A 26,013-nucleotide genomic window follows, 5' to 3' on the forward strand; every position below is an offset into this window, starting at 1 on the left:
GTCACTGTAGCCACATTTATACCAGAGCTTACATGACTCAAATCTGAAATAAACCTTTACAAGAGGGTAAATGTTTCCACTACAGTTCAAGTCCTTAATGGTCAAGATCCCCAAACATTTTTTTCATTTTATAATAGACAACAGTTTATACAGTAAGGACTTCTTACTTACAGAGTCAGAAAATGCTTCTTTATACCAAAATTCTGCACACGGTACACTAAAATTGACATCTAAAGAATCAGCAGTAACATTACCTTGCTGGGCACTTTTCACAGACGTAACCTCCTGGTTATGGTTGCACAGACCCCCAGTCTGCTTCAGCAAAGACTGCAAGCAAATAGGTTTCCTAAAGGAGCACTCCCTAACTGGGAATTACCCTCTTTTCCTGGCAGCACCCATGTGGCTGCATTCTCTCTCCAATTTGGTGATCTCTTCACTGCTAAAACAGGTATTACTTGCATCTTTGCACAGCAAATGACTTTGTCAGTACAAGTATGTAAAAATAAATATATAAAGTATGGTTATGCATTCGAATCATATGATCCAATCAAACATGTATTGAATGGACTTGATGCAAGTATTGTTGCAATGGTGATCCAATGTTTCACAAGATATATCAAGATTATCCAGAGATAAAGCTCTTGTATGAGCAGGAATCATGAGATTTACTGAATGGAAAGATCTAGCTGACTCAGAAGGAATCTTAGCAAAGCTGTGTTGGTCTCCTGCATGACCACAGCTTTCACACAGAGCAAGGGTTCTGAGTAAAAAATCAAACTGATAGGGCACATCATTTTCACATCATCACAAAGCAGTTGTGACTGCTTTCTAAAGAATCAGCTGTACGACTTTGAACACCTTTTTATGTACTTGAAATGTACCTAATTTAATTGTCTTTTAATTTTACGAAATGTTTCAGAACAAATACTTTGTCATCAATACCTAAGCACCTTTTATAGTACAAACCTCTGGTAGCTGTATATCTCTGTTGTTGTTTAAATATTCCTCATTATTGTCAGCTGTCATGAGCAAGAGAAGGTTAAGGATGAAACTTTTTCCTTTCCCTAAAAACAAGGTAAAACAATATTAGAAAACGCTATTACCGCCAAGTACAGAATGTTGTCGCGCTTCCAGCGAGCGCGGATTTTATTGATGAATCAGGGGCAGTGTCTTAATAATAATAAATCAAAAAGTGTAGAGATTACTAAACATTTTTGTTTCAAACAGTTTTATTGCGTTTTCAGATAAAAAAATAACTGATAAACATACAAAAGGAATCAACATCGTATCAAACCTAACAGTGTAGGCTTCGTATAAACAGACATATAGTAAGCTGCATATACCCCAAAAAAATTATGACAAAACAGGCATAACAATCCTAAAGGGATGATTTAGCACCATTTAAACCTGTACACAAACAGCTACATATCCGCTAATGGAAGCGTATGGCACACCATGTAAACCAATATTCTTAAACAACAGAGAAAACATAGAGACAGACACAGATAACAAATCAGCCCAGGGGAGAAAGGGGGGATGGGGGGAGGAGGGGAATGCCGATCGATACAAAAATAAAAGAAATATATATTAACCCTCTATGCCGAGAAAGCAACTTGCTCCTGTTTGGAAGATCCAGAGAGGCCAGTGGGGGAACCCGTCCGTTATGTAATATACTCTTAAGGTGACGGCTGTCCGAGGCGGACCAAGATAAAAATGTGGAGGTACGCATTGCCGGGGGGGAACGTTGGGTTATCAAATAGCGGTGTCATGGGTCCTGGATCCATCGACAATTTGCCCGCTCTGAGAAGGATATCCCAATTACGTAATAAATCTAATGTAAGTGGGGGTATAGGGTGGGCCGGCTGTATCAACGACCGGTCCACCCATGGCAGGGACCAGAGGCTGACTGGAGATAAGCAATCTTCCAGGCGTACCCATTCCTTCATCTCCCTGTTGTGAAACCAGTCTATCAAACGCACTAAAACCGATGCCCTATAATAGGATATAACATCCGGAGCACCTGCACCTCCTCTACTTTTGGCCCTGGACAGGGTACTAAATGCCAGTCTAGGGCATTTCTGTTCCCATGTAAATTTTAAAAACAACCTATGAATTTTACGAAGATATGCGGTTGGCAAGAATATAGGGACCGATTGAAAAAGATATAGCAGTCTTGGGATTATAGATTACTAAACATTTTTATTACAACAAACTTACCATTCTGTGATAGCACAGCAAACTTGGTGTAGCTTTCTTTCAGTTCTTCTAGCATTGAGTAAATGGCTTCTGCTGCAATGCATAAATCAGGCAATGCTTCTGATTCTTTTTCAAGGTCATTGGCACAAGACATCAGTTTGTGCAATTCAAAGTCAACTTCTGTAAAGAAATCCAACAGACAAAACATTTACTCCTAGAGCTGTATACCAGTATTTTTATGCATGATTCTACTAAAACAGTAGTCTTTAACCTGGGCGTTCCACTGATGTCTAGATTTCTGTACCAAAAGCGGTACACTGTTTTTCATGAAATTAAATTGTAAATTGAAATTTTTTAACTTGTAAACCTGTAACTTACAGAAATATGTCCAAACAAGGGTTCATTAGATATCATGAATATAAAAAAAGTTTGAAACACAATCATGTAAAAAAAAAAAAAAATTTACTTTTAATAAATTAAATAAAAAACACAAAAATCAGCTTAAATAAGAATGCATAAAAAAATAAAAAATGCTGAAAATGCAATAATTCGGTATACTGCAAAGTAATATAGTTTCCTAAGACACCTCCCTAGTGTGGTAAATTTTAAAATAGAGTCCAACGTCACATACCTATAGACAAAACCAGATAAATATGTTTTTATTATTTTGTATTGGATTGGATACAGGACTTTGTATTGAATCCAATAAAAAATATTTGAATTTCCGGGTACGACCCCCGTCGACGGGCACATGCACTGACATCATCAGGAATCGCCAGGGGACGCGTACGCGAACGCCGGGTGTTCTAATTCTTACCATACTTCTATGCAAAAAGTTAAATTTTTTGCATGGAAATTTATTTTAGATTGTAAGCTTTAATTCACCGAATTACTCAATAATTCACCAAATTACCGCATAACTCACTGAAATATGTCCAAAATTTTATAAATTTATTAATACATTTTTTTTAAAAAAAAACATAAAAAAAATCTTTAAAAAGAAAGAATAGTGTAATGTAACTGTACAGTAGCTTATATAATATATATATAATACAATTATATTTATACTATATAAAGATTTCTTTGTATTGGATTCAATACAGCTTTTTTGTATTGAGTTAAATACAAAGTGATTGTCACTGCACATGCCAGATGAAGACAGAAGAGAGAAGATGTCTCCGGAGGAGCTGCAGGGGACAAGGTAAGTATTTTTTTCAGTTGTAATCGGATTGTCATACAATGTTGTATGACAATCAGATTGCACTGTAACGCATGTTTATACTTTTGGATACCCAGAACCTGGTACGGGGTAAATGCTTGTAGCAAGTTTTCTTACTCTGAACCAGGTTCGGGCTAAACGCCCGGGTGGTTAAATTACCTGCAGCTTTATTTACAAATACCCACAGCAACTACAGTTGTAGCTCAATAAAGCATACTGTAAACTATATTAATCTCCTGTTTATTTTCACACTAGTTGTACAGGCCACATAAGGAAACATCTTTCCAATACCCTTGGCATCTTCTCAAATATTCCATCCTGCTATTTCCCATTGTAGTATAGCAACCACTCCCAAGACTCCAACCCATAATATTCAGTCACTGCCCACTACCCAAAACTGTTTCAAAGACTTTTCATCCTCTTTTTAGGGTTTTGAACCCTGGGTCTAGTCAATTGCTTCAATTCCAGAAGCCCAGGGTTTAGCGGTTTCCTTTATCAGTTTTGCACTGGATGTGTTGCACCTCATTACTGGTTCAGTGTTCTTGAACCTCGTCTCTACTTATAAGGTCCTGCACCCCAAATAGACTCACAGCCAGATCATGCTGACTTCCCACCTGCCACCCAGCCTTTCTTTGTTTACTCTTTGCTTGCCATCGAGTCTGATTTTATTGTCAATAAAGGGGCCAATGACAGCCAGGGATTAACAGGAACTACTCTGCTGCACACAACTCATTTCACTTCAGCTGTGCAGCCTCAGTGCAGAGGATGCTGACAGAAACCTCACAGGGATGCTGTAACCCCAGTGCTACCATGAACGCAGCTGCCTGAGGGAATAGGCTGGGCGCGCCCTCCTGCGGTGAAGTATAGCCTGGGTACTTACGCCTGGAGGGCGCCTCCTAACAAGTAAATCATCCTATGAAATATTATATTGTAATTTAATTTGAATAAAATTTTGTTATGTTTGAATCTTTATACTATGTAGGTTGGTCTTGGGGACCTGCCTTAGCCTAATTTTGATCTGGGCTTCCATGGGTATTGGGAATGCCACAGTTGCATTCCAGATTATCCATGGGTTGATGGACACTCTTTCAGGTGCTTGGAGTACATGTTTGCGTTTCACCCAGGGATAATTACACTTCCAGGTGGGAATGTATAAGCTCCACTTGAGGGAAGAAATGTCATTTTACACAGTCTGTATATCCGATGTCACTTCTGGTACACTGGATTGCAGGGTGCAGACAAGCAGGCCTGCAACACTATAATCACCACTATTTAAGGGATAGGAGGTGGCTCAGTCAATTCAGGAGACCTTGGAGGATGGAGACTTCATTCTTTACCCATTTTGGAGTGAAAGTGCTTGGAGGACTTCTTTGCCATTTGTAGAGTCGGCTACTACTTCATATTAAATCTTAAGCTGATTATAAATCTTTCTTGGTTTTTTTTTTTATTTGTAGGGTGTCCCAAAAGTCACTATACACTTTAAATGAATTCCTAAAAAAAAACTTAGCTTAGAGTTTATTCATATTTTTAGCATCAACAAAGGAGTCCTAGACGTTTTACTTGCTAGGCATGCCATCACGTTCAAATGCCTTGAAGACTAGTTGTATACCTCCACATGAGCGCCTTAATTTTCAACAACTTTGCGGCATCTTTTCTCCTCAATCTGTGACAGGTTACAGAGCTTAGTGGCATACACCTTGCTTTTGAAATAGCCCCACAAAAAAAGTCCCAAGGTGTAAGGTAAGGGGAGTGCACAGCCTATTGGAGAGGGCCTCTTTGTCCGATCCATAAGTCAGGAAACTTGATGTTCAGGAAAATCTCTGACTAACCTGGCAAAGTGGGGAGGGGCCCTGTCTTTTTGAAAACCTTCAAAATGATAGGGCCACTCCCCACTTTGCCAGGTTAGTCAGATATTTTCTGAACATCAAGTGGTTAAGGGAATGATATGGTTACAAAAACTGCAAAGCCTAAGTTGTCATATGTTGATGGCCTCAAGTCTCTCTGAATGATAACTGGAATGAAATAGACTTTTGGGACACCCTGTATTTACTTCTGTAAACCCCAGTTTCTCAGGAACAGAGAGATGTGGGGACCTGAAGATATAGAACATCCATCCCTTGGCTATCTGTCACATGAATTGCATTCCTCTGAAAGTATACATTACAGAGATTTTGCGGTACAAAGGAAGTTGGTGTCCCCCTTTAACTGACAGGACACATTGTATGGTGTAGTTTCTGCTATGGTACAGAAATGGTGAGCGGGGAGCAATATATAATGGGCCAGCACTGTATGATAGCTTTAGTTTTGTATCTATCAATAATAGGATGCCACATTAACAAAATGCACATCAAATGGTCAGTACAGAAATTCTTGATTTGTCCTGTCTTTTATTTGTACGTGGCGGTAACTAGAAACATTTCAATTTACTTTCTGTAAGACCCTGGTCTGCACCAGTATTCACCAGATGTCATACCTTTAGTAATCCCCCGCTCAGCCTCAGAAGACTTGTTGCTTCTCCCAGCACATGGGTGTCCCCAGGCGCAAAGGATGGTGTCTGGGGATGGGCTGGCAGCAGACCAGGGACCCACAGATAAAGCAGTACAAAAGCTACCAGGGAATCTAGAGTACAAAGTAAAAATCATACACTGGTGATCAGTCCACCAAATGAGGTACAAAAAGAGTAGGCACAAGCAGAGGTCAGTCCAGGCTAAATGCAAATGATGAGTAATGGTCAACAACAGAAAAATCACACGAGAATCTCTCCAGCACTGATTAGCACAGCTAAACTTTACAACAGGCACTGGACCCTAAGAGCAAAACCCTGGACCTACCAGTCAATGACAGCATAGGATTACTCAGGAACCATTCTGCTAATTAGCTGCAGCACAGCTCCAAATCCCCCTCAACTGTGCAGTCTCAGTGCAGGGGAATACAGAGAGGAAAAAAACACAGCTAAAGGGAAACAAGGAGGCTGCAATCAGCAATGTACTAATTCCTAGAACTCCTCTGCTGCTGCGAGCATTGCCGCTGGAGGGAATTCTGTTCCCTTCAGAAGGTACTATTTTCTTATTTTCTGTACTGTTCTTTCAGAGTGTCATTCTCATGCAAGAACTATATATAACACTGCAGCACTGACTGAAGATAAGAATGCTATTCAAAGGGCTAAGTCAAGGCGGGAACAAGGAAATCACTATGTAAAATCAGAAATGAAACTTATAGATCAGCTAACTATATAACAAAGGAAGCAAAACCTACAGACAAGAAATAACAAATATTTATGGACTCCTATAAAAGCGAGATTATCTAATTGTTTCTGATTTGTGCTGCATTTACTTATGTGAACAGTGCTCCACAAATGTAGAAGAATAAATATATGTATATGCTTGTGTAAAATGGCTAATGCAGCCTTTTCTCAAATATATTCAGATTGCAATTAAGATGATTGAAGTGCTACTTTTGACTTGTTTCTGATGTCCTTCTGAGCTGTTTTTGCAATCCCATGGCCTTTATGGAGAGTATGTCTAAGGCCTAAATTTGTCTTCACATTTTGGTTTAGGAAATGGTTAAAACTCTTGACAAATTTCCTTTTGTGTATGTACAAATGTCTCATGTGGGAGATTTTTCACTTTCTGTCTGGAAAGATGTAAAAGGAAAGCTTTCCAAAGGAAAATAAATCCTAGCTCAGCTTTCACAGGAATAGGTGCCCCCATGCAAAAATGGCCCTTCTATTCCTTTTTAAGTATAGCCTCAATATATTTTGTCAGTCCTGTTTTTTTTTAATAGAACAAATCTGTTTCAGGTGTACTATTAGTATTTAAGGTCCGGTTGACATTCTTAAGGCAATCTCCATATATGAAACTGCAGCAATGACTGACAATAAAGAATGCTGAAAAGTAATAAAAAGGCAGGTCTAGGGGGGGAAAAGGAAATCACTATATAACAACAGAAATTAAACTTATAGACCTTTTCAAAGAAAAGTAAACCCTCCCTTTCACAAGAAGGGCCCCCATTCTTATTTAAGGAAGACGGCATTATTTATATTTTAGCAATTCCCTTACTGAGACAATAGCCAGCAAGACACAGAGGGCAAATCTTCCCACCACAGACAAAAGATAACCTAACAGGGCGTCTAACACTTCTACACTTCATCCAGTAAGAAAAAAAACAAGTTTTCATGCTTAAGACTGCAAAAATTACATCTGCCCACCGATTGGCTTTTACTGATGTAAGGCTGGGTCTACATGGTCGTTTTTAAAAACACAGTAAATCTTCCTATTGCGCTTTTATGCTTTTTTAAGCACTTTTATCAGCCTATGCCCTGTTTTCCTGCATTTACGTTTTAAGTGCCTAAATACGCAGAAAAACATCCCAAGTCAATGGAAGCATTTACCCGTGTTTTACAGCTTCAACCCACCGTTTAAATTTTTTAAAAGTTGCAAGCAACGTTTAAGATGAAGCTCATAAACATGTTTTAGGGAAACGCCCTGGTGTAGATTAGCCAATTGGAATCCATGGGGATTTCAAATATTGGCTTTAAAAGCCTCAGGTTAAATGGTTAAACGTTGGTGTAGCCTAAAATCACAATTTTTTTTTTTTTGCATCGGTTTCATAGAAAGAAAAATTGGAATTTGGTTATTACAGTACCTGAAATAATTGGCTGTGGCACAATCTGATCCATGTCTTCAAGTTCATCAATTAAAGTAAATGTTCCTCTCAAAACTGTAGATAATTTAGTGTCAAGTGTTTTTCTTAGTTCCTGTCGATTATTTGTATCAGTCTTTGTTGAGGAAGCATATTCAATGAATAGGTTGAACTGTAGCCCTTTGCTGTTGGGTAAGGGGATACAGTGAACCTGTTGTAAACTGAGTCCATTTTCATCCCCAGCAGTCTGCAAGATATCTTTAAGCAATTTCTCCTGCAGTTTGTAAAGGACACGAACAGAATGTTCTGCTTTGATCACAGGACAAATAACATTTACCTCGGTACGAGTGAACTTGTCACAAAGGCGAATTAAGATATTTTCTTGTCTTTGTCTTTTTGCCGGACTGAACATTTTCTGTTCTTTTCAGGATGAGGATTTATGATTAGATTGTCACTCTCACAAGTACTGAAAATGAAATTGCAGTACTGCTGGGGATGAGGAATGAAGCAAAGAAAGGCGTGTCCAAACAGGAAGGTTCATCAGAAACGAAACTTATAGATATGTAGCAATAACTTGCTAAGAAGAATTGCTAAATGCTTAGGTGTTACCAACCGTCCACAATGTGTCAGGCAGTCTGTGAAAACTATCCCTAATTCAGATCTCCTGTAAAGTTTTTTTTTTTGTCAAAAATTGGTCTCATCTGCCTCATCAACATCTGCACGCACAGTTTTTGGCGTTATTTCAACTGGTCTGCAGTCACAGACAAGCTGCGATTCAGCATGTGCACACCACTGGTGGACTTTTTATGCAAGGTAAGATGGGGTCCAGGGCACAGGTATGTGTGATAACAAAGCAGTTAGTTAAAGCAATGGATTGATTGGAATGGGGGCAAGCAAGCATGCAATGATTACTGATTCCACATCCGATGATGTGGAATGAGAAATAACAGTCTGGCAGTGAGACTTATATGAACAGGGGCTGCTGGAATATCTCCTTAAAGCAGACCTGAACTCAAAATTTTTTTTACATAAAAAGCATAGACAACTCTTTTATATACAGGTTGACAATCAAAAATCCGGCCACCGATAATCTGGATCCTTTATTTTCCCAGCATAAATTTCAGACCACATTTTCAATACAGGGACTGCAGTACACTGTTTGGCCACTAAAGTTTTGATGGTGCTGTTATGCAGAAACAGCTGTTAGGTCTTGCTTGCTAAACCAAATACACATTGAGACGTCCCTGCTGTCTGCTCCCTGTAACTATGCCCGATGTCCCCGGTGCTGCGAGAGGAAGGCTGACCTGTATGTGATGGCTGACCACGTAGTGATGTACGATGAAGAACCTGGACGTGAGTAAAGAAGATGGAGGTGCAGAGGAACGTCCCGATGGATCGACGGATCTGAGGGATTAAAGGTAAGTGTGTTTTTTTTATTTTGAGTTTAGTTCAGCTTTAAAGAAGAAATTTAACCCAAAAGACCCTAAACAAATAAAATCTACTTACCTTCAATCGTGCAGGGCAGTCTGATCCATCCAGAGGTCTTCTGCATCCTGTCCCGTGTCGTCCTGGCAACTGTCCGTGAGTCGGCACTTAAGGCGTTACTATCTTGGCCTCTTCTTTCGGGTTCTTCATCCTATGTCACCGGACCCAGGTGCAAGATCAGGTGACGTAGGATGAAAAAAAAATTTCCGATCTCACTGCCCATGATCAGATCAGATCAGCAGATCAGCAAATTTTTTTTCCCCACAAAAAGGCTCCTTATGAGCATGCCTGAGATGCTCAGGCTTGCGCAGAAGGAGCTCCCAAGAGCCTCTCAGGATGCTTGATGTAGGTATCCTGGCAGGCTTTGCGCTCCCATTCATTCTCGATTGCCTAGGCGGTCGGTGGTTTTTTTTTATAAGGTGTTGCACTTAAAAAAAAAAACAAAAACAGAATTTTCACTTGTTTTTTAGGTACGCTTTAAATATTCTTTCCTTATTGATTTAAAAAAGCATATTATCATACCAAACATTTTCCTAAACAAATACCCATAACTTAAACAAATAAGCAGTACTGAGTTTAGGTACGCTTTAAATATTCTTTCCAACCTTCCAACATGTCTTTGCCCCCCCTCCCCTTAAAAACAAACCAGGCAATAAAAAATATTTTGAGCAGAGAGCTACAGTTTTATTGATTTAAATAAGCATATTATCTTACTAAACATTTGTTTAAACAAATTCCAATAACCTAAACATATAAGCAGTACTGTGAGCACCCCATATATCACTTCATAAACATGTCAAAAAACATCTTCACCATAAGCACTAGACAGGCCTTTGACCTGTCCACATTCTCATAGGTCTTCAAATGTAAATAATGTTAGCCAACGAATTACAAAAATGTATATAACCTGTAAACAAACGAAAAAATGGTTGGGGGTGAAATATAACAATAGGGAAGGCGGGTGAGGAGTCACTTCAAATTATGCTTGTCAGCTCCAAATAGGTCAATAATCCCACCACGTCTATTTTTATTAACAGTCTGTTTACTCAACCCTAACTTTCCTTACCCCATATTTTATCTTAAAGATCCAGAGCAATAGAAAGACACATGGTACATGAATGTAAATGTAGCTTTTGTCGATTTTCTTCATCTATCCTACTCACAGATTGTTATGTATTAGCACTGTAGCTTGTAAGGCAAGTGCAGACTGCTGAGTGGGATATCTCAAAAAGAAGTACACCCACAGTTCTGGATGTTCTAACTCCGTAGGTATGTATATAAGCATGAAGCTAGGGGATATAGGTATGACTCTTCCTATGGGCCCGACTTATTAAAGCCATCCAAGGCGGGAGAAGATACACTTTCATCAATGAAGCTGGCTGATCCAGCAAACCTGAAATGGTTTTCGTAAAATAATTTGCTATTTGTTAGCATATGTTTTCAATCCTGGTCCAGATCCATTCCAGGTTTTCTTTACCACCCAGGTTCAATAAAAAAGTGTATCCTCTCCAGCCTTGGAAATCTTTAATGAATCAGGCACTTTGTGTCTGGAAGAAAAGAAGTTCCGTGTTTGGAATAGTCTCCCTCAGGAAGTAGTTTTAGCATGTTCTATAGATTGTTATAGGAAAAATGCTTTTACTGCAACGAAATATACCAGAATATTAAAATTTAAAAGGAATGACACCAGAGACTGTTAATCCAGGGAACATCTGAATGCCTTACTGGATCAGGAAGCAAATTTTTCCTCATTGTACTAAATTGAACCATGCATTATAAGACTTTTTCCACTGGATCAACTGTACATATGATTATATCTGGAACCTGCAGGTTTTCAGTATGTTTATTTCCTTAGTGGTTCAACTTGATGAACTTGTGTCTTTTTAAGGTAACTATGTGTCTTAATTTGTTGACTGTGAAAAATGAAAATATTCCTGAACAATTTATTACTGCCTAAGCCACTGCTGACATGAAAGTGTACATAAATTTAAGGTTGATGGTATGTCCAAGCAACATCAACATGAATATCATGAGCATCATAGAATCTACGGGGCATCCTGCTGCCATTACTTTATATTTTTCCCAAGTAAACAATGCACATGCCCATCCACATAATCTACGAAAATCTGATTTACCAGATGGGGCCACCTCCAGTGCTCTGTGGTCTAGATCTGACCCTCACATCCCCATTGCAGAAGCTTTGTGGTAGACAGGTATCAGAATGGGCAATTATCAAGATGATTTATTTTTAAAAGCAACATAAATTACTTTGCTAAAGGCAGATTCAGTTACACAAATAAATCAAGTTAAACATCTATTGACTTCTAATTTTAGGTGCAGTTATGTGACAACATGTTCTGGAAAATTTTTATGACAAGTTCCATTTCTTCTTTTGCAGGAATAAAGCTATGGGCACTAATCTAAGGTTGTTTTTTAAACTGTTATAAACAAGGTCAATCATTCCAAATGGTTTAGATTATGGTATAACATTAATTAACAGTAAAACTGCAAGATTACATTAAACATTTACTTTTCAAGAGAGAAAAAAATGGCTTCTGTCTCAAAAAAATTAAAGTATGATAGAAGTATGACTTTCATCACCATTCGGTTGTGTGATTCCTTTAAACGCACACCACAGAATTTAATCTGTCCCTTTATAAGAGCTGTGGAATCAGTGCGTGTCTTCTACAGACTTCAGCAACAGTCTCTGAAAAATATATTATTTGATGCTGGGAAAGCAGTAGGCCTACAGTTTATCAACATTACATGTTGCCCAGGAGGAACAGAAAACAGCACGGATGGCAATATTTTTATTGAATATAAATACCCTACAGAAGTGTGGAAAGAAGACACTTTTATCAAGTATAAGGATTCTGTGAAACTAAGGCTGCAGAATTTCAACATTAACAACATCATTGTTGATCAAGTGATGGAACAATCAACACTTTCCCAGCCACTAATTACAGGTAATTACATAGTATCACTACATAATTAGCTTGAGCAGATGTGACTACCAGTAGAAAAAAACTCTATTTTAGTTGCACATTCTTTTATCAGTAAGATTTGTAGAGAATAGTAAAAGAGTTGTAAGTAAAACATAAAATTCTCTTTACAGTGTCACAGTGTTTAACAATTGTGTTTTTTATGACACAATAAACTGCTCTGTAACTGTGTGGTAAGTGATGGTTACTTTGTGCTCATTGACTAAGGACTCAATGGGCCTGATTTATTAAAGCTCCCTTAGACTGAAGAGAATACACTTTTATCAGTGAAGCTGGGTAACCCAGCAAATCTGAAATGGATTTCTTAACCCCCCCCTAGCAGTAATCCTGAGTGTGACTCGGGGTGGATTTTGGATACCAAAAGCGGTAATCCCGAGTCAAACTCGAGGTCGCTTAAAGCTAAAAAAAGCCCACGTACCTGGGAACCACGTACCTACCACATACCTGGGAAAGAGCCGAGATCTACAAGGTTTCCCCTGATGTCAGTGTGGGTGCTGGTTTGTGTGGGCAGAGTGGCACGCAAATCAAATAATTTAGTATTGGATTCAATACAAAAGTGCTGTATTGACTGCAATACAAATAAATCTTCATATAATATATAATTATAATATATATATTATATATGCTTCTGTACTCATATATTACATTTAACGTTTTTTTAACAGTTTTTTTTAAGTATAATACTAAATTGTTAAATGTATTACTGTTGGACATATATTGGGGAGTTATGGCTAAAAATTATGTAAAATAAATTTCCATGCAAATAAATTGTAACACTTTGCATGGAAATTTGGACAGAACTAGAACGCTGGGGGTGTTAAAATTTGTCATTTGCTGATTGGTAGAAAATGTTTTTAATCCTAAACCAGATCCATTCCTGGTATGCTGGATCACCCAGCTTCACTGATGAAAGTGTTTCCTCTCCTGTATTGGGGAGCCTTAATAAATTAGGCCCAATCAGTGAATGCAATTTTTACAAAACATTCCCTGCTGGTGAATTTGCAAATTAACTTGCAAATTTGGCAGATAGACTTAAAATAAGTATTCCCAATCATACTTTAACTTATGAAAAAAACTACTTTCTTAAAAAGATCACAAATGATATGTTCCCTGTGATTGCTCCCCCTAACCTTAGCAATTTTGGGGCAATACCATCAATACCATCTAAATCAACAAAATGTTGAAATTAGCCCAATATAACCTCTCCTGACTCCTAGTAACAACCATAAATAAATAAAACCAAACATTTTCTCTGGTGGTGACACCATAGGCATAAAAACACAAACTTCCTCATTTAACCCAATACAAAAAGAGGTTAGGATAATGAATATACGTCATGTTTTAGATGTTTTGAATGCAATTCAAAGGAAAAAGACCATATTTATTTAGGTACTCTGTATGTAACAACCCAATTTATTAATGTCATCTCATTTAGTCCAAGCTTGACCAGTAATTACTGACTATATAAACATTGTTTTACAGAAATTGACTATAAGATTCATGAGCTGGATTTCAAGTTTCAAAACTATTTATGTCAATACCAGCATTCAAAATCACCAATTCCTGCTTACCCAGAGGACATTAAAACTTTGCTTATCGAGTTGAAAGAAAGAAGAATTCAGATTGCTCTATTGTCACATAATGGTTTGTATTTTATTTTGTTATTATCTATAATATCAAAATCATATTGCGATAACGTACACAAAGTTGGTAAGTGTAAGCCATCTCACCTAACACTTAAATATACAAAATTCTAGAAATGTATCCTTAGACATGCTAGTACAGATAAGTTAGAGCAATGGTTCCTAACCTTTTGCAGCACGTGGATCACTGAATATACAGTCTCCTGTGTCACTCAAAGGGCAAGAAACTTCCCCCTGAGTGATGTCATAGTGCCAGAACCCGCTCTCCCATCGAACTCTGGCTGGTGTGCCCCCCCCCAAGTAGGGTCCTTTTCCTGACCCAGCTGGAGGGTGCACCAGCAAGAGCCGCAGACCAGCGCTGGTCTCCATGCGCTCACGGCCCACCTGCAGCCCACTAGCGGACCAGGGGTTGGGACCTCTGGGTTAGGGTCTCTGTTTTTGTTGTTGTCTATGTAACATTTACAGAGGCTACTCCTCACTTCCTTTTAGGTTATAGGTTTAAAAAAAAAATGATGAACCTTTTAAATCTTGTTAGTGGATGCTGTAGCACAGTACAGAAAGTATCTTTTTAGCAAGAATTGTGCAAACTCTACATTTACTAGATCTTGCCAAAAGGAGGATAATGTCACCCTCTGCATTTCTTTCTTTTCTTAGTACTAAGTCACATATTTCTGTTTCAATAGGTGCAGTGTTTGTTGGCTAATATTTTTCTTATGATCTCCCCATTAAAGCTGTTGGAAAAAGTTTTATTCTGAATCTGCTGCTACTTCTGTCAGCTGAGACTAACAGTAAATCTGGAGAACAGGGAAGAATTACAATTCCAAAGGTAAGAGATGAAAGCATGTTGGTAGTCATACCTTAGTAGCTGCAACCAGACACATTTATTGCTATTGACTTTTCCTTCGATCAATCCAAACTTTAAAATCAAAACTTTTAATTTATGTCACGATGCATATTTTTTTTTTATATGCAAAAATGAAATACAGAAGTTATTTAACATTATTTTGTAGTCAATAGAGCTAAATATAAGGCGGTTTAAAGAGGAACTAAACTGAAAAAAAAACTTACCTTTAATCCCGCAGGGCAGTCTCACCCATCCGGGAGTGTCCTGCATCAGGTCCCGCGTCGTACCGACATTTGCCCCGACCGTCATTTTTTTGCTCTTCTTCCTGGTTCTTCATTGTACCCAAGATCCGGTGACATAGGATGAAAATAATAGGATGAAAAACAATTTGCAGATTTCACTGTGCATGCGAGAGATCTGCAAATTTTTCTGGGGCACGCGCAGAAGGAGCACCCAAGAGGCGGTCAAAAATTAAGGGTAGGTGCTTCGTCCTTTTTTATTTAAAAAAGGGTATTGCACTTTAAAAAAAAAAAAAAACAACAGAATTTTTACTTTACATAAAAGGGTTGTCAACCCTTTTATGTAAAGTGTAATTTCTAAGTTTAGGTATGCTTTAAGTATCAAATATATGGTAAATATATAAAAGCGGCTAATGAAAATACAAATTCTGACCACTCAATTATATTTCAAGCAACAAAAATGATCTACAACAGGAAGTGAATGTTGGTGAAACAGGAAAGAAAGCAGCAGTAAATAATATGGATTTAAAGTAAAAACAAGAAAAGATGGTTAGCTCTAATGAAAAGAAATTTCCAAAATATTATAGTTGTTGAGGATTTGTTAAGAAATGTGGTATATGGTCTTAAAATAACTTTTGGAGGTCCAGTTTTCAGTGTGGGGAAAGTGGAATACTGCTGGCCATGGGTCTCTCAATGTGAGCATTTATAAGGCCAATTATAAGGTCTTTCTGCATTGGTACTTACCCCACTTCAAGACTCACAAAATTCAGACCAGGCATTTTAAATCTGTATATCCAACAATGTAGGTTCATGGCTCTATCATATTTGGTGGGAATGCATTCTGGATAAGGTGCATCAATAAATGTATATTTTCCTATGGAGGAGCATGCATAAAGATCCCTTCCAGGCTTTCCTTCTACTTAAACCACTGAACTGGTTGAACTAATTCCAACCAAAATGTTATATTCACAACTGTTGCAAAGGTGAAACAGAAAGTCTCCAGGTATATTAACAACAAGTTTATGGCAGACAAATTTGGTGATTCTTTAGTGGCCTTTAAGAAGGTCTAGTCACCCTAGGTTATTCATTATTTACCAGTTGATTTTAATGTGAAGTTGCTCTAGCTTTGACATCCCTTCTGCACTTGATGGTGGTGGGGTTCAGAACTGTGGGTGGATTCTGGATCCCATGCCTTCACCTTTCCTCTCCCCCTTTTTTCCCTAATTCCCCTCTCTTCCCCATTATATATCCCCCTAAATATTGTGTTTCCCTTTACACTTACTGTTATCCTTCTTTCCTACCTTTACCAGCATTAGTTGCACTGGGGCAAACAAAAACGTTACTTAAAAACCAATCATTTGGATTCCCCACTGGCCCGCAAGTGTTTGAGCTGTTTAGACACCATCTTTCTTAGTCTTATTCTACTACCCAATTGTTTCAAGTTTTGGAAGTCTTTTCTTCCAGCATGACTCCCTTCTTAGGCTCCGGCTACCTTTCTGGAAGCTCTGGATGTGTACATTACTGAGATAGAAATTTCAGTAGTGATAACGTCCTTACAAATAATTAAAGGCCCAGGCATGCAGGATTTTGTGTCAGCTTTTCCTCTTGGCCCCATATGCTTTCTTCGATTATGGTGATGTTTATGAAACCAGGTAAAGGTTTAGTCAAAGCATCTGCTAATCTCCATTCTTAATGCTGACCTCAAAATCCTGATTAAAAAAAAAAATTCTTGAATTGAATTAATCTTTAGGAATGCTCAATCATGCAAATCAAACTGAAAGGGAGCCGATATACCATCCAACTTGTGGAAATAGCTCATGCTTGGGGCCTTGATGTGATTTATCTTTCACTGGATGTCCAAAAGTCTTTGATACCACTACCTGGCCAAATTATTTTATGTTCTTTGCCATTGGGTTTTTGGGAACCCTTCCTGGGCTGGATAAAGGTGTTGTATGCATCCCCTAAAGTTTCCTTGAAGTACTGTTGTCTTGACTCCCCATCATTTCATTTGTATGGGGGTATTAGAGTGGGCCGTTCCCTCTCTCCCCTTCTCTTGATTCTCACCATGAACCTCTAGGGCAATCTATTTGCCAACCACTTGATGTTAAGGTAATTGAGGTTGCAGACCTCTCACACAAATTGATGTAGTTTGACAATGACATCCATCGCACATTAACATCCAACCCCCTCCACACACACACACACCCCTCCCTAACCTTTTTTTCTATTCTGTCCCCCTTTTTGCAGCTTTCAGATTTCCATGTCAATGGGACTGATAGTTTGTCCACTTCTACTTTAGCACTAATATGCAGTAACTTCTCCTTCCAGTGGGTGTCCTAACTTCCATACTTAAGGATTCATCTAATGTCCACCTTTCTCACTATCAATGCAGCCAACTATCTCAAAGTCCTTCAATCCCTGGACACCTTACTTATGTCAGTGGTAGCAATTTAAAAATCTCATGGTTTGGCAGAATTAACGTTATTAGGATAGCTTTCCTGCCCAAAATTCTGTACTTTTTAGGGTACTTCTTATAGAGGTTCCCTTGTATGTTCCTCACTCCCTCCAACCAATTTTTTTTTTTTTTTATGTCTGGGGTTCTGTTCAGTCAAGAGTCTTTGGGGGCTATACTGTTCTGCCACAAGTGGTCTGTCAGTCCCACATATCCTTGAAGAGGGAGTAAAACTCAAAACAACCCAAAGCAAAACAAATCCTACTTACCTTTAATCCCTCAGAGCAGTTGAACTGCCGGGAGGTTTCTTCCATCTGGTCCCGCCTCGTCATGGTATCCGTTTTTGGGTCAGAGCGTCAGGTGTCAGGTTCTTCTTCCTAAGTCACCCGACCCAGAAGTGAAATCGAGTGATGTAGATTGGGAAAAAAACTTGAATCGGCATTTTTTGCTGATCCCATATCAGTTTCCCTCTCTATTGTGGCCTTTGTTTTCAACGTGCTGGGAGCAATGAATAACACACATGCAGCTTAAGCATGCAGTTATATCACTTCTCAAAGTTTTATTATCTCATCGCAGTTTATATAGTCAGACAGCAGGGTGGAAGGCACATAGTAGTTAGTCAATAACAAGAAACTTAATTAACAACTTCGTTGATCAAGATGTTTCAAGGTAAAAGGCCTCAAGGTAAGGATGGAGCAAATATTGAGTTACTGATAACTATTATTAACTGGATTGGGTATCATTCTTTTTTCTGCTAGTATGGCTGGTAGTTGATGTTCCATTTATAGAATGTCCCTCCATTTGCTTTTCTAAGTTTGTCTTTCAGTGTCCTATTTGTCCTTTCTACTGCTCCAGCGTAGAAATCTCCTGTGTGTTTTTAGAAGTAAATGGAGTGCCATTGTCTGAGCATATTCTCACAGGGTATCTAAATCTGGGGATGATCTCCTTGCATAGTATTTTAGCGACTGTCCTTGTATTTTTTTTCCTGACTACAAAAGCTTCTACCCATCTGCTTAATCTATCTGTAATCACTAACATTATCTGACATCCATTGGAAGTCTTTGGCATGTGTGTAAAATCAATTTGTAACTCTTGAAATGGACCCTGTGGAGGTAACAAATGTTCATGTTGTCCTGTTTTTTTTTCCTTGCATATTATTTCTGGCACATGTTGGAAAGCGGGAAAGTATGGCTTGTGTGTGTTAAATTTTGGGCACAAAAGTGCTTGTTTATTTCTTGTGTTGTGTTGAAAAACAATGAGGGGTACTGCTACCTGGAGTAGCCTTACTATCCCTCCTTTTGACCAGATTCCAGTGGAATCTAAGGTCAATGCTTCTTGTTCCCAAAAGTCAATTTCCTGAGAGGTGGTGAAGGACTGTAATTGTGTCAGAAGTGTGTTCTTTTCAGCGGAAGCTGGAATGGTGAGCAGAAGTGTATCGGAGGGCTAGTGGTGGGTGTGGTAGACTGAGCAGTGGCCTTGGCATGAAAATCTGCTGGTCTGTTGCCCCTGGCATCGAAGGAATTGGAAGAAGTGTGTGCTTGACATTTGACAATGGCTATTTGATTGGGGAGGTAAATTTCATTGACACATGAGTGTGACTCTAGCACTTCATCCTCCAGCCCTTTAAGACCTAATTGGGCACTGAGCACAGTGACAGGACCGCTGTTAGCAGAAGCATATTTTACACTTAATCCTGACTTGACTTACTGATAAGGAGGATATAACTAGTTTCGACACAACTCAATTATTTGCAAAATGTAGCAAAAAAACACAAAAACAACTTAATTTCAAGACTCAACAAAATTACATTCCTTACAATAGGTATCCCTGGAGGCTCTGCATTCCATTCATTCTTGATCACCATCGAGAATTAAGGGGACGGTGCTGCTGTTGCACTTAAAAAAAACCTACTAAGAAACCAAATTTTTACTTTAAATAAAAGGGTTGTCTACCCTTTTATGTAAAGTAAAAATTCTAAGATTAGGTACGCTTTAATTGTTACCAGGCAGTAAAAAGTGTTTGGCAAAAGTCAATGCAGTGACAGAAATACTGCTCTGGGTCATTTTGGATATTCTGGAATGTCATCCCTTCTTTTTTTGTTGTTATTTTATTTAGGAAATTATAGGAAATCCAACTGTAAAAAGGGTAAAAGAAGACCAGTTAGAAAATTTACCAGAAGTGGTAAGTAAACTTTTATATGTCATGGTTTACACTGATTTTCCTATTTATTAATTTAAAAATATTTTAAATTAAGGATTAAAAAAAGAGGTCATATGGCAAAAAAGATATATATAGATACACACACATAGTAACATAGTATATACTTGTGTGTGTGTGTGTGTGTGTGTATATGTATCTATATATACATCACACTGTTCTCTTCCCAAAATACTTGGGGATATAACGCCCCACCTATCACACCAAGTCCAGTCTGGCTTTCCCCTGGCAAGTTCAAGGGTCGAATGAAAAGAATCACACAACCTTCCCTTTCATTCAAGAGCCCAGGACCCTGGAATATTTTTTTTACATATTAGCGGTTGCTTTACTACCCTGGGTTCCTTTCCAGTATCCTGCTCATCTGTCTAAAGGGACTGGAAGCCAAACATGGCAAAAGTATACCACTCATCCAGAACCCATTCTTGCATTGCTTTACACCTTCAGAGCCTTCTGAACTATTGAGCCTCACATATTATCATTTGACTAGGCAGAATTGCAATCAGTAAAAATACTTTCTTATCAAAATTCATATGTCTGAGTCCTCCTAGTCTTCATCCAATCTTACTACCTACACCAACTCCAAAACCAAATCTATTGTTTTGTCTGGTGGAGTCTATACCAAGAACATCTTGCACTGTATTTTAGGAAAAAGGAGGCCTTCGCTTCCACACATTACAAAGTACTATTGATCATCCCATTGTATGTTACCATTCATCTATGACACCCCACTTCAGGTGTCAGTAGATTCTTATGTCTCCAGTCCTATAGCCTGCTTTTATACTTCTCTATTATTCAAACCAAAGTCACTAACACTCAGGTTTTTGAATAATAACTGACCATACAGAACAATACAGTACCTAATGGCAATTGGCAACCTTGCATTCTAAATAATATGACACTCATGTTCAATCCAGCTCCCTCTGTCCCTTTGTATTGCTACTTCTATTTTATTTGTGCTATGGTTACCCCCTCCCTTACCATTTTTTGCCTTTTTTGTAGTGACTCCACCACTTTCTTCTTTCCAAAGTCCTTTCTCTTTCTTACCTCTCCACTAGCCAATCACCTTCGTTTTTTCTTTACTCTTTATAACCCTTTCAGTGAGTTAGGATGTATTTCCTAAATTTGTTGGTGAAAATAATAAGTTTATTTTACTATTTAAGGATATAGTGATATCAATCAATTCTTCTCTCTATTTTAGATTAAAGATTTCCTTGTTGAAGTAGATGACGATGAACAAGATTTTAAAAACTTGGTGCAACCCATATGTCATGAGTTACATTTTACCGATCAAGAGGTAATAAATCATTGACACATCATTTTACATGACTTACAAAAGAGTCTGGGCTGCATCAGCTCAGCAGTTCCTGCAGCATTACAGTTCCTTTTGTTTTTTGTTTTAATTTTTTTTTTTTCAAAAGGTAATACAAAATAGTTAACAACTCCACAATTTTGATAATGCTACTTAGATTCCTAAGAGAGATACAACACTCCTTAAACCACTAAAACATCTTATTTTCTGAGGAATATGTATTTTTGTATTTGTCATTTAGCAGATACAAATACATATGCTAACACTGTACATATGCAAATACTTTTTTTTATATAATGCATTTTCTATGTATGTTTTAAAATTAGCCTATCGATATTGTCCAAATTATGGAAGTTTAGACTAACCTTGAAATGGTGAAGATCATTCCTTGTACAGCAGAAGGGAGAGAAAAACACTGTAAACTGGAACAATGTACAGATAATTTTGTTCCAAAATAAGAAGCCAGCTGGTGAGGACAGCTCACACTGGTCAATTAAGATGGCCAAAGATCTAAACAAGAAAATGAAGTAAAAAGGAGATGGTGGTGACCACATTGGGATGGGGATAGGTGAGTGTACACATAGTTTAATTCCAGCAAATACAAAGAATACTCAGGTGCTTACTACAACAAAAGATACTTAAACAGCACCTACAATGACCACTAATGTCACAAGCACCAATGTAATAGGAGCATTTGCAATGGACACCAATATAACTAGGGTATATACACTGACCATTGATCAACTGTGGACATAAATTCCCACCACCAATGTAACATGAGCATGTAATTTGTATTATGTTATCCTGGCATTTATGTGCAATATGGACATTTACACTAACCACTGATGTAATGTGGGAATTTAAACAGAAAACTGATTATTATTATTATTATTATTAATAAACAGGATTTATATAGCGCCAACATATTATGCTTTACAAAATGATTAAGCAAAATGTATTTTTCTACTTACACACCTATTTCCTTTCTTTCATGTCTCATTTCTGGCTCTGCTGTTTCTGGTCATAAGTGCCTAAACAACCCTGATTCATTTTGTTATATCTGTTTCACCATTCCCAAAGGGTGAAAATCAGCACATTTGTAGACCAAGTCTATTTGGCATATTTCAAAGTTAAACTTGGTGATCAAGATAAGTCCTGGGCCCCTCATAAGGTGTGCAAACAAAAAGTGTGTTGAGGGTTTATGGAGGTGGACAAAGGGAACACATGATAAGATGCGATTTGGTATACCTATGGTTTGCCAAGAGCCAGAAGATCATTTCAGTGTCTGTTACTTTTGTATAGTGAAAACTTTCGGATATAACAAGAAAAATAAACGTAACATAAAGTATCCTAGTCTACCATAGGCTATACACCTAGTGGCTCATTCAGATGAAATCCCAGTGCTGGTTTTTGTAACACTACCCTCTCTTGAAGAACAAGGTTATGTTGATGAACTAGGTGACAACAATGATGAAGAGTTTTAAATTGAAGTGGACTGGTAAGCCATTTGATCAGCATGAGTTTAGTGATTTGGCACGTGATTTTGGACTATAGAAGAAGGCTTCAGAACTCCCAGCACCAAGACTGCATGAGAAAAACTTACTTAAAAAAGAAACAAAGTTACCGTACTTTTGAGCCAGAGAACCAATTGCATTTCTGCAGTACTTTAGAACTGACAGTGACTTTGTGTATTGCCATAACATACTCGGTTTAATGGAGGAATTGGAAATTCCAATCTCTAACTCAACTGAATGGCGACTATTCATCGATAGCTCAAAGTGGAGCTTAAACTGTGTCCTCCTTTACAATGGCAATATATATGGGTCAGTCCCAGTTGGCCATTTAGTTTCTCTGAATCTGCCCTAAAGCAAGGTGATCCGTTGTACATTAGCCACTTGTTGATAGAAAAAATATTAAATGCTGGCCTCTGCTCATAAAACTGGGTCTGATGAAGCAGTTTGTTAAAGGAGACTATTTCAAGTACCTCATTTGGCATTTCCTAGCCTCTCATTTCAAAAAATAAAGGCCGGTGTTAGGAGATGCTCATCTGGCCAACGACTCCTTGCTGTGTGTCATCGCAAAATAAAACACTGTTTGTTCTGTCTGGAAATGTCATTTGCAGCAGCCAGGAGAACTAAGATAGCAGCNGCTCTTGCTTCCCTTTAGCCATGCAGCCTGATGGATTTTTAGAATCCATTGTTAGGCTGTGCACGGCTGAAGGGGACTCCAGAGGCTGATCAGTTCCTGACTCAGTCTGGCACTGCTATTGGCTGCTGGGACCTTAAAGTATATATGCTCCCAGTCACCAGTGCCTGGTATAGTGTGTAGCTGGGCTAATCTGTGCTGAAGTGTGTTTTCATCTGATTCACTTTTGCTGACCTTGCCTGTTCAGCCAGTTTATGCTGCCTGGCCGTCCTTTGCCTGTGACCCCAACTCTGCTTGTGTTTTGCCCTTGTGTACTTCGTTTGGTGAACAGATATTCTGTGTATGACTTTTGCTCTGTATTCTGGACTTGGTTCTATTGGAATCTTGGTACTGCTTATCTGTGGGCTCCTGGCTTGCTCCAGCCCATTCCCAGACACTATCCCTTGCACAGTAAGTCCTGGGGGCAATGGAGTGCTGGGAGACGCAGCCAGTCTCCCGAAGCTAAGCTGGGGCTTACAAAAGGTGAACACTTTGGTGTTGGATTGGGGAATGGTGTCTGGTGAGGCTGGTGCTAAGCAGGGCCTTACAGCTGGTGTGTTTGATGATCCAATATTCGGCAGCTCATCAAATATGACATTTTCATTGGAACATTTCTTGGAAACATACAAACAAATAAATACACAGAAATTGTCCAAAAACTCTTGGAAAGCTACAAAATTCTTGGTTACAATGTGAGCATCAAGGTGTATTTTTTGCATAGCCATCTTTCTTACTTCCCGGAAAACCTTGGTGCAGTCAGTGATGAGCACGGTGAAGGATTCCACCATGAACTGAAGGTCATGGAAGGACGGTATCAGAGTGGATGGGATGTACATATGATGACTGACTATTGTTGGAGCATCCGGTGGGATTGTCCTAACACTGAACACTCCAGGAAAAGATATAAGCATAAATTTGTACCTTAACCGCTTACCTAATTAAATTTCAAATGTTTTACTGTAAAAAAAAATGTCACAGAGTAACAAAAAAAATCCTTTGTATGAACGAAAGAAATTTAAATAAACAGTACATTCAAGTTATTTCATTATTTTTTCATTGTATGTAAAATTTGTATGTTTTTTAAAATGGAGGGTATCCTTTATCGTAAAAACTGGAAGTGAAAGCATAAAAGTTGGGTCATTTCTGGATTCACCACCAAACAAGTATAAGACCTAACTCAACAAAAAATGCATTCCCTAGTAATATATGTAAAACACAGACATTACTTTTAGGAAGGAAATTTTCACTTCAGTCTCTCCTCACACCTTTATGTCTCACCTCAGTCTTTCTTCTGTCCCTTAGTTTACTCCTCAGTCTCTCTTTTACTTCTCACCTCAGTCTCCCATCTCTCATTTAGTTCTCCCCTCAGTCTCTTTATTCTTTAATTCTCACCGCAGTCTCTCAAGTGCAATATTCATCTCTGCTTCCCACCTCTCCTGCAATATCTACCTTAGTTCCCCATCTCTCCTGCAATACTTACCTCTGTTTACAACTTCACCTTCAATTTTTACCTCAGTTTCCCACCCCTCCAGCAATATTCACCTCTGTTTCCCACATCTCCAGCAATTTACATTTTTGTTTCCCACCTCCTCAGCAATATTCACATATTTTTCTCACCTCCTCAGCAATATTTACCTCAGTTTCCCACTTCACCTGCAATATTCATCTCAGTTTCCCACCTCTCCTGCAATACTTTCCTCTGTTCCCATCTGCTTCTGCAATTTTTACCTATTTCCTTCATCTCTTGCCATATTTACCTCAGTTTCCAATCTGGTCAAAAGGAGGGATAGTGAGGCTACCCCAGATAGCAGTACCCCTCATTGTTTTTCAAATCCATGGTATAGGACACAAGAGCATTGAAAACCACAACACAAGAAATAAACAAGCACTTTTGTGTCCAAAATTTAAAGGAACACACACAAGCCATACTTTCCCGCTGTCTAACATGTGCCAGAAATAATGTGCAAGGGAAGAAAACGGGACAACATGAACATTTGTTACCTCCACAGGGTCCATTTCAAGAGTTACAAATTGATTTTACGCACTTGCCAAAGGCTTCCAATGGATGTCAGATAATGTTAGTGATTACAGATAGATTAAGCAGATGGGTAGAAGCTTTTGTAGTCAGGAAAAAAAATGCAAGACGAGATGGAAGACAACCCTTTTATGTAAAGTAAAAATTCTGTTTTTTTTTTTTGTAAAGTGCAATATCCTTTTTTAAATAAAAAAGGGCGAAGCACCTCCCCTTAATTTTTGACTGCCTCTTGGGTGCTCCTTCTGCGCTTGCCCCAGAAAAATTTGCAGATCTCTCGCATGCACAGTGAAATCTGCAAATTTTTTTTCATCCTATGTCACCGGATCTTGGGTACAATGAAGAACCAGGAAGAAGAGCAAAAAACTGACGGTCGGGGCGAATGTCGGTACGACGCGGGACCTGATGCAGGACACTCCCGGATGGACGAGACTGCCCTGCGGGATTAAAGGTAAGTTTTTTTTTCAGTTTAGTTCCTCTTTAAATCGCCTTATATTTAACTCTATTGACTGCAAAATACTGTTAAATAACTTCTGTATTTAATTTTTGCATA

General features: G+C 38.4%; 2 protein-coding genes across 2 annotated transcripts; one reads left to right on the forward strand and one right to left on the reverse strand.

The window, feature by feature from the left end:
• Positions 1-928: 928 nt before the first annotated feature.
• Positions 929-8,558, reverse strand: LOC140327166 (uncharacterized). Its single transcript, XM_072406406.1, has 3 exons — positions 8,060-8,558; positions 2,218-2,376; positions 929-1,064 (listed from the first exon to the last, which is right to left on the reverse strand). Exons 1-3 carry the CDS (start codon positions 8,466-8,468, stop codon positions 943-945), a joined length of 690 nt encoding a protein of 229 aa, XP_072262507.1. The 5' UTR covers positions 8,469-8,558; the 3' UTR covers positions 929-942.
• LOC140327165 (uncharacterized) lies at positions 8,554-21,720 on the forward strand. Its single transcript, XM_072406405.1, has 6 exons — positions 8,554-8,869; positions 11,937-12,504; positions 14,023-14,184; positions 14,915-15,009; positions 19,834-19,899; positions 21,134-21,720. Exons 2-6 carry the CDS (start codon positions 12,087-12,089, stop codon positions 21,242-21,244), a joined length of 852 nt encoding a protein of 283 aa, XP_072262506.1. The 5' UTR covers positions 8,554-8,869; positions 11,937-12,086; the 3' UTR covers positions 21,245-21,720.
• The last annotated feature ends 4,293 nt before the right edge of the window (positions 21,721-26,013 follow it).

The sequence above is a fragment of the Pyxicephalus adspersus genome, chromosome 3, assembly GCF_032062135.1.
Source record: "Pyxicephalus adspersus chromosome 3, UCB_Pads_2.0, whole genome shotgun sequence".
In the NCBI taxonomy this organism is placed as follows: domain Eukaryota; kingdom Metazoa; phylum Chordata; class Amphibia; order Anura; family Pyxicephalidae; genus Pyxicephalus; species Pyxicephalus adspersus.

Coding starts and splice junctions, on each gene's coding strand:
- LOC140327166 (XM_072406406.1), bottom strand. CDS start 8,468: ATGTTCAGTCCGGCAAAAAGACAAAGACAAGAAAATATCTTAATTCGC. Junction 2,377..8,059: donor GCCACAGCCAATTATTTCAG/GTACTGTAATAA, acceptor ATTTCTTTACAG/AAGTTGACTTTGAATTGCAC. Junction 1,065..2,217: donor TGCTGTGCTATCACAGAATG/GTAAGTTTGTTG, acceptor CCTTGTTTTTAG/GGAAAGGAAAAAGTTTCATC.
- LOC140327165 (XM_072406405.1), top strand. CDS start 12,087: ATGGCTTCTGTCTCAAAAAAATTAAAGTATGATAGAAGTATGACTTTC. Junction 12,505..14,022: donor TTCCCAGCCACTAATTACAG/GTAATTACATAG, acceptor ATTGTTTTACAG/AAATTGACTATAAGATTCAT. Junction 19,900..21,133: donor TAGAAAATTTACCAGAAGTG/GTAAGTAAACTT, acceptor TCTCTATTTTAG/ATTAAAGATTTCCTTGTTGA.